Source organism: Fundulus heteroclitus, chromosome 21, assembly GCF_011125445.2.
Source record: "Fundulus heteroclitus isolate FHET01 chromosome 21, MU-UCD_Fhet_4.1, whole genome shotgun sequence".
NCBI lineage: Eukaryota > Metazoa > Chordata > Actinopteri > Cyprinodontiformes > Fundulidae > Fundulus > Fundulus heteroclitus.
In genome coordinates, this window is record NC_046381.1 from 21,253,925 (window position 1) to 21,263,538 (window position 9,614).

Consider the following 9,614-nt stretch of genomic DNA (forward strand, 5'->3'; position numbering starts at 1 on the left):
CGAGGCGTCAGCCGGACCCTCGGGAACAGACTCGGGAGCCGAGGCGTCAGCCGGACCCTCGGGAACAGACTCTGGAGCCGAGGCGTCAGCCGGACCCTCGGGAACAGGTTTGGGTCGGCTATAGAAATGCCTAAGAGCTTTTCTATAGTGGTCCTCAAGCTCTTTTAATTTAATCTCTAACTCCACTGAATATTGGCAGAGAAGAGCCTCCCTGAGACTCTTGATTATGGGAGCAAACGTCCTTATTTCATTCTCCAGGACCAGATATTCCTCCTTGTCACCCGCTGACGGTGGACCCTCCTGGACCTCCACGTCGCTCACTGGCGGCAAAATCTCTTGGGTCTCCACGTCGCCCGCTGGCGGCGGACCCTCAGGAACAGGAGCAGAGGCGTCAACCAGACCAACTGCTCGACGACGTCTGCGGCGGCAGGACGGCTCCGCGCTCCGCCCTTGGAGGTGGCGTCCTGGACCAAACCCGGAGGGGCAGCAATTCAAGAAGAAAATAATATCTAACACAAGTCCAAAAACACAAAACAACCCTCTAAGGGCGAATCGAAACTGAAACTGAGTCCTAAACAGAAACCAGAATATTACACTTCCTGATAGTGAAGAATTACAATAGTCCAGCCTTGAAGTAACAAATGCATGGACTAGTTTTTCAGCATCACTCCTGGACAGAGTGTTTCTTTTGGCGATATTCCTAAGGTTAAAAAAGCAAACTCTGGAAACCTGTTTAAAATGGGATTTAAATGACATGTCTTGGTCAAAAACAACACCAAGATTTTTTACTTTATTACCAGAGGCCAAGTTAATGCCATCCAGATTAAGTGATTGATTAAGAAGTTTATTTTTTGAGGACTCTGGTCCAAAGATTACAACTTCTGTCTTGTCAGAATTTAAATGCAGGAAATTTAAAGTCATCCAGCATACAGCGTTCTCTACCTTCCTAAGTTACCGATTTGAGTCTGAAATATTTCCAGGAGAAATAATTACATTACTAAAATCAAGTGTCCTAAAAGTTATTGTTTTTTATTTAGCAAATCATTATTTAAAAAAATATTTCCTAAAATAATGTTTTGTCTAACTCAGGATTTGCATTATGAATGGGTTGAACACATACCAAATGTTGTTCTAAACTAGTTACCCTAATTGAACCTCATTCCATATTCTTTAAGATGAACTCTGGTTCTCTAACTTGGATCTGCACTGAACCCAAGATTCACTAAATCATTCTGATGATGGTTTTCAAATATTTCACTTAGTCCTTTTGTTATCTTTTGTGTACATAGCTCCTTAACTTTTTTTTTAAATATTATTATTATTACTTATTATTTACATATTTTAAGTAGATTAGATAAGTTTCACTAGATAAGTACAGAGGATAAATACTACACTATATGTGTGCAGAGTTTACTGTTAACAGAGTTTACTGTTAAAAGAACGCCAGTTCTTGAATCACTCTTTTAACTATTGTCCTAATATAAGCTATTTGGGCTGATATTCACTAAACAATATCTAAAATACAGAGAGTTTTTTTTATTAAACATTATAAAACTTAACCTGTGCAGGATCTACATATTTCCTTTCTGAATCGCTTAATTTGGTGATGTAAAAGCAGATAAACAATATCAACTGATGACCGCACTTGAACATTTTTATAAAACTATTTTAGAAATCTTTCACACGCCTGAAAACAACTGCTGGGATAAAGCTACATCATCAGCCGGTCTCAGCAGGCTGTAATACCAAACAGCATGCAATGATTTTAGCAAGGCATAATGGTAGGAAAAATGTAACTCCCTAATCATCAGCCAAAAAGATGTAGTGTTATAATGATTAAGGGAAAATACTGCACTCCCACAAAACCAAATATTGGACAGCTGAACCCACAGTTATTTCCATCAGAAAATAACCTGGTGTACTCTTTAAGAAAGTATTTTGGTAAATACTGCATGAGAAGATCAGTATCAGTGATGATGCTTCATATAAACCGCCTGACTGCAGAGGAACAGTCATTTGTGAATTTTCCAAAAACAGCAGACCATGGTGAATTGCAACAATCAGGCAAGATTTGGTCGATGCTGATGTGCATGGGTGGGATTGGTATGAGTGAAATGACTTGAGACAGCAGACACATGACAGTAAAGGAAATGTTTGCTTGCTTTTCAGTTTCCTGAGGACTATACTGGAGGAAGACGGAAGAGTGCCATGGCTCTGCGCTGGGAGGCAGGCGAGTTCGTTAAAAACAACTGAAGTGGAACAACTTGCCATTTTGCCAATAAAGAGCAACAGTTGATTATTTCATTCAAGTTAGATGCATTTATTATAGTTATCTGTTTCATGGTGTCACATACTAAAGTCTGCTTTTGTGATGAACAGCAAGAATGTTTGCACAACTTTTGTCTTCACAAGTTCATTTCTCATAGAGCACAGTATATCAAATGAATTAGAAAAACACAAGTTTTTTCTGGCTATAACTTTTAGTTTATTTTCATTGAACAATGCAGTTCTTTCATTTTCCAGGATTAAAACTATAATAAATAGTATTAAATGTGCATAGTTCTCTTCTTGTGCACAAGACGCAAATGCAGAAACTAATTTCCTACTAATCTTCAAACAGTTTACAAACTAAAGGGCTAACAAAGAAATTATACTCATTCAAAACATTTGGGGAGTAAATTTTGTTACTTTTGTCAGGACCATTATGTAGTGTTCAACTTACAAAATTAGGTATGATCAGTGAAGGACTTGGCAGCTGGTATAAAACTCTAAAATCATGTGCTGGTACATTGTTTAGAGTTTCTCTGACTACAATCATACAGTGGCTGGTCACAGGTTATAAGGCAATGATCTGCTGTTGTAGCGGCATACACTGGTCCTGCAAATTATAGTGTTGTTTAATATAGAATTAACTATTTAGAAAAAGAGCCCCTTTTCTAAAGGATTGGGCTATCACTTTAACACCTAGCACAAATAATCAGCTATTGAGCACAAATTTGTTTGACCATTTTCACAAAGCATGAAGGTAAGCAGTGGTAAATGGCTTGTACTTGTACAGCGCTTTAACAAGTCTGATGTCCCCAAAGTGTTTTTACACTGCAACTAGTCATTTACCCATTCACAACCTGACTGAATGTGTGTGTGAGGCTGCCATACACCAGTGCCACCGCCAGCAGGCAACTTGGGTGAGGTGTCTTGTCCAATGACACAAGGACTGAGATACTTGGAGGGGTGGGGTCAAACCAGCAACCCACCAATTGCAGGACAAACTCCCAACTCCTGCACCACTGTCGTAAGGAATGAACACTTCCTGAGACAAAATATTGTCCAAAAAAAAATGCAAGGTGAAAAAAAAAATGTATTTCTTAATTCAGGGATAATTATCTAAGGTTTTATTCTTAAATTTGATATTTTTTAGTTTGTTTTTCAATTAATCGATCATATTGTTCTGTGACAACCAAGCACCTACAAGATCACTTCTCCTGAATCAAAAGGGTGTGATTTAGTTTGACGAAAAACTAGGGAAAAAAAATCTATTGTAGGTAAAAGGGAAGAACGAAAAATCTAGGTCAAACTGAAAACTATGAATTTTTAGCAATATTTACTATTAATTTGTCCCACTTTTCTGTCAACACTGTCAGATGTATGAAAACACAATAAAATCAGGCAATCATGTGCTAACCTAGATTCCTGAGGACAGTCTTCTCATCCTCGACAAAAGCTAATAAAGTCACAAAAGCTCCACTATAGCCTCAGCTCCACTGACCCTACTTGATTTGACCGGCACAGTTCAGCTCCTCTCCACTCATTTTCGCTCCGGCGGTCTCAGCAGGCTGTAATACCAAACAGCATCCAATCGTTCTAGCAAGGCAGGATGGTAGGAAAAATGGAACTCCCTAATCCTCACCCAAAGTGATGCAGTATTATGTGATTAAGGGATAACACTGCACTCCCACAGAATAAAGTATTGGACAGATGAACCCACTATTATTTCCTTCATAAAATGACCTGATGTAATCTTTAAGGAAGTATGTGGGTAAACACTGCATGAGAAGATTAGTATCAGTGGACATTTGCAAGTTTACAAGATTTTTTGCCACAGCCATGGGAGCGATGGGATACGTTAGTAGCGGCAGTGAAATAATTTTTATAAGATGGATTTTGCACTGGGAGATCTTTGGTCAAAGGAGCAGGGGCTCCATGGCTGCTCTCAGTAGGCAGCTCTGCGAAAGCTGCTTGCTATTGTAACGACCGTAGGAGCCAACCTGAAATTCAGCCAAACACAGAGTTACATCATGACAGCTATCGCATACAGTAGATGGATGAACACTCTTCAGAGGCAAAACTTATCAGCTTTCAGTGAATGTAAAATGAGAAAAAGCCGTGGTAAATCTGATACAGCATGTCTGCACATAGAAAGCTGAGATGTCCTTTTTCTTTTTTTATTCTTCAGGGTTTGTAAATAGTAAAATTATATTTTGGTTTGACCCACTTCATTCATGGTCCTTAATATTAATGTCATTGCTCTTCAGTTTTTCTGGCCTTGAAACCCTTGTTTCTCCTCACCCCTCAGCCAATCACTGAAAAGCAGTGTGTTCACTTTAAAACTCCTGTCGGGTCAGCTCGGTTTGACCCTGCTCTTGAGCAGGGCTGGCCCTGAAAAAAAAACTGCTTCTGAAACAATTGCAAGCCGGCGGGGCCTAATGGTATGCAGCCAAACCGAGGCAGTGGAAATGAGGCTTAGGTTTTCTGTTTTAATGATAATCATGAGCTGTTTACTCATTATTGTAACATCCACAATGTGTCAACACTGTCTAGTGTGCAAAACATATTTAAAATTTTACGTTGAGGCCAAAGCCAGCTAACAACACAGATCAAGCAAGGTGTCTCTTGTGTGCAAGTCATCTGTTTTATACCAGTGTATTTTTGTCACCCCTGTAAGCATGGTGACGCATGCTTTGGCAATGGTGACTTAAATCTCTAAATCCTTTTCAGTGTTGACTTGAATATTATATACATCCATAGTTATTACTGTTCTAGCATGGCTTGTAAAAATATTTCTTAACTATTTACTAGCATAAAGTGCGTTGTAAGTTTAATGTGCAGTCTGTTTATCATGAAGCATTCAGTTGATACTGTTTGAGTTCAACCTCTGAAGAAGTTTAAGGGGTTCGTAATAGCATGGTACGTGGATGAAGAACTAGAAGCAGGCGGTTCACTTGTGTAGCCTTAGCTTCAGAACTAAACATTAATGTATCATCATAAACCAGAACCCAGGATTCCAGAAGATTATTTTATTCAACCAATACATCTGAAGTCAGGTTTCTACAGCATTAAGCTTATCATGTATTTCATACATATACAGCATGGTAGGGCAACACATGCAATAGATCAAAGTACTCATCCATACCTTTGAAGTTTGGCACAGTATTCCCATTTCATGTGATATTGTTGGAGGTACAAATTTACATGGCAGAGCACAATACTTCTTCAGCTTTATCCATACAAATCAACAAAACCATTGCCATGTTAGCTGACTGCATCCCCAGCTTTCTGTCTCACTGCTACTTTTGAACAATGTGGACGGAAACTATCATTTTGTGGCCTCAAAGAGTGGCCTCATTGTGTAGCTGCAAACACACATGGCATCCACAATAACATTCTACAGACCATGGCCAAATGTGAACTTTTAGGCCTTTGACTTGTGCATCAATATATGACAAACTGAATACTAAAGCCATGTATATTATATTTAAACAGTTTATGGTCCACTGTTTATTTCCACTTAAACTAGCCACAGTTAGGGTAACACAAACGTACACGCAGCATCTTTGAGCTGACTTAGACATGCTGATATTTTGGAGTATCCCACAGATGACTTTCAAATGAAATTCTAATTGAGATTGAAGGAAGACCAGTGCTATTCTTGAATTGCTGTCAAACACTTTAGAGGCAGCATTAGTTTTCACACTGAACACCAACAGGAAAAGGGGCATGTTTCAGGAGAACAGCCACTCTTGCCATGATGTAACTTCACCTGACAGATGCATTATGGGAACAAAAGGAACAGAACAACTAATCACTTGACCATAAACATGAGACTTTCTAGACCAGCCACTGGGCCACTACACCTAACATTAACCCCCAACAATCAAACACCCTAAGGTAGTTTTTAAGTTATCACTAAAGAAGGACAATTTGCCCTTTCCATCCATTTCCCTCATAAATTATCATTTGTGTATCCATCACAAATCCTGCATTATGTCCGTCCTGCATTACTGATGTCTTGTTAACTTAAACATTGTCTATCTTCTTGATAGCTACTGCATACAGCTTTATTTCACAAGAAAGTTATGTTATGTTTACAGTAGCTTGCACCCACACCAAGGTCATAGGATGCATTTTGGGTAGTGGGTGCATAGTTTGTTCAGTAAGGTACTGGTCCACTTTTTAAACAAAATGGATTGGATGGCTAAGCAAGAATATTACAACAAAGAGGGAAGAGGTGCCACCCTGTGGTGGTGCTTGGTCTAACATGAGAACCACACAGTACTGTGCCTGTTGCAGGTTTCACTAAAATCACAACCAGATGGCACATCTTCAGCTTTTCTGTGATTTTAGTTCATTGGAATCTGCCAATCAGTTCCTGCTGTAGTTTTAGGATCCTTTGTTTTTGTACTCAAAACAACTGAATATGATTCAAAGGGTCACTGTCTACAATACGTAAACTTTACTTGAATAAAGTTAACTATTTTTTTTTAAAAAAAAAAGCTAAACTTAGAGAATTATAGTGAGTTAGAGGGAAGTAAGCGAGTTTTCTTCTTCGTTCTCTTCCTCCTCTGCAAATCAGTATTCATGACTAGAAAGCTTCATCGAAATTTATTGAACTATTTAAATATAAATTAGAGATATTATACACATACACTTTCCAATCAAATATAATTTTGAATACAATTATGCTATGTGGACTTTGGCTGCTAAAGCATAACATTAAAAATCAGTCACTTTAAAAAGGACAAGAGTGCTCAGCTTTTGTGTACTGCAATAGAAATCCTTGCATCCTATCCCAATGTGATCTGTTATCTCTTGCCTACTGATTGGTAAACCTGACCAGGATTAAGCCACAAGCATTAAAACAAAACAAAAAATTACAGGGTGAATGTTATGGAAATATCAGATGTGATATGAAGACCATAAATTTGCATTGAAAGAGTTCTTGATCCCTGCGACAAGATGTGAATCAGGCACCAATAAAAATTGTATTATAAAAACATTCTGTATCTTTGGTTTTGAACTTTTACTTCTTTTTTTCACCCTGATTTGGCATCTATTATGTGGCGAGTTGGTTAAACGTGGATGGGTGCAGGGACAAGAAATCTTTCTCTAGATCACGTCATGGGAAAAATTAAGAACACCTTTTTTGCTGCCTGGGTTTAGACAGGAAGGTAGCCAGTGCAGCTAACAATAAGCTCTTTGTTATTTGCATGATGATTTTGTGTTTGTGAACAAAATCCTCAGGTGAAAAGGCTTTAGCAATAAACTTGGAGAAATAGTTGGTGCTTCTCATCAGTCTGAGTAGTTTTATGGAGAACTACATTGCAGAAGAAGAGTTGCCTGGAGAAAGCTTCTTCTCTAAAAGCAGTACAGCAGGGCAACTGAGGTTTCTAACTTTTCCTCTCTAAAAACCACAAGACAAAACATTTAATCATAATTCTAGCAATGGGTTTGGGAGAACATATATAGCTTAATAGCTAAATTACTTCTTGCCAGCTGCCAAGCAAGGCTGTGGGGAGGTGGAAATTTGGCTCTTTTTGGAACTACAAAACCTGGGATCCTTGCAGTCATGGGACAGACCATGAACACCTCTTCAGAGGTATTTTGGAGTCAAACAGTTGAAGCAGTCTTTCTATCATCTTAAGTTTTGATCGTAAACAGAACAATGATCCATAGCATAGCTCCAAATTTGCAATGTGGTGGCTGAAAAGGAAAATTAAGGTGTTGCCAGAGGTGTGAAATGCAGGTTCAGACAGTAAAAAGCCGGTCCAGAGATTAGTTCCAATCATTCGCATTTCCAGCTCCTCAGCAAAGACAGGGACTAAAGTCACCTGGTTAAGGAACAGAATGAAGAAAAACCAGGCAGGGTATTTTATTTTTCTGAAGCTGGATTCTCCACCCCTGGAACTGACCCAGTCAAAGTCCAATTCAATTTTATTTATATAGCGCCAATTCATGAATCATGTCATCTCGAGGCACTTTACAAAGTCAAATCAATCATATTATACAGATTGGGTCAGATTATACAGATTGGTCAAAAATGTCCTATATAAGGAAACCAGTTGATTGCATTAAAGTCCCGACAAGCAGCATTCACTCCTGGGGAAGCGTAGAGCCACAGGGAGAGTCGTCTGCATTGTCCATGGCTTTGCTGCAATCCTTCATACTGAGCAAGCATGAAGCAACAGTGGGAAGAAAAACTCCCCATTAACGGGAAGGATAAACCTCCGGCAGAACCAGGCTCAGTATGAACGGTCATGTGCCTCGACCGACTGGGGTTACAGAAGACAGAGCAGAGACACAACAAGACAGACAAACAAGCACAGAAGCACACATTGACCCAGTAATCTGTTTTATATTAGAAGATAATAGCAGGTGATCTGTCTTCTCTGGATGATGTCACAGTTAACAGAACGCCAGACCAGGTGTACCTACTATGAAGAAAAAAGAGAGAGAGCAAAAGGTTAAAAGCTGAAATGGCAACAGCCATTTCAATGTAATACAATGCAAAACTGGAGAACAGTAGAAATCATTAGAGTGAGAAAAATAGACCCTGATGTCCTCCAGTAGCCTAAGCCTATAGCAGCCTAACTATAGAGGTAGCTCAGGGTTTGTCAAAAAGGAAAGCTTTGTCAAAAAGGAAAGTTTTAAGCCTAGTCTTAAAAGTAGACGGGGTGTCTGCCTCACGGACCAAAACTGGGAGTTGGTTCCACAGGAAAGGAGCCTGATAGCTAAAGGATCTGCCTCCCATTCTACTTTTAGAGACTCTAGGAACCACCAGCAGACCTGCAGTCTGAGAGCGAAGTGCTCTGTTAGGAACATACGGGGTAATCAGAGCTCTGATATATGATGGAGCTTGATTATTAAGGGCTTTATACGTTAGAAGGAGAATTTTAAATTCTATTCTTGATTTAACAGGAAGCCAATGAAGGGAAGCTAAAATTGGAGAAATATGATCCCTCTTGTTGATTTTCATCAGAACTCTTGCTGCAGCATTTTGGATCAGCTGAAGGCTTTGAACTGCATTTTGTGGACTTCCTGATAGTAAAGAATTACAATAGTCCAGCCTTGAAGTAACAAATGCATGGACTAGTTTTTCAGCATCACTCCTGGACAGAATGTTTCTAATTTTGGTGATATTCCAGAGGTGAAAAAAGGAAACTCTGGAAACCTGTTTAATATGGGATTTAAATGACATGTCTTGGTAAAAAATAACACCAAGATTTTTTACTTTATTACCAGAGGCCAAGTTAATTCCATCCAGATTAAGTGATTGATTAAGAAGTTTATTTTTTGAGGACTCTGACCCAAAGATTACAACTTCTGTCTTGTCAGAATTT

The 9,614-nt window shown here is 39.0% G+C and overlaps 1 protein-coding gene across 1 annotated transcript in view; it reads left to right on the top strand.

The window, feature by feature from the left end:
• Window positions 1–8,259, top strand: part of palmdb (palmdelphin b) — a 40,693-nt gene extending 32,434 nt beyond the window's left edge. The window contains exon 4 of the mRNA XM_021310831.2: window positions 2,170–8,259. Coding sequence (XP_021166506.2) covers window positions 2,170–2,253 — 84 coding nt within the window. The 3' untranslated portion in view covers window positions 2,254–8,259. The remainder of the gene's footprint in view (window positions 1–2,169) is intronic.
• The last annotated feature ends 1,355 nt before the right edge of the window (window positions 8,260–9,614 follow it).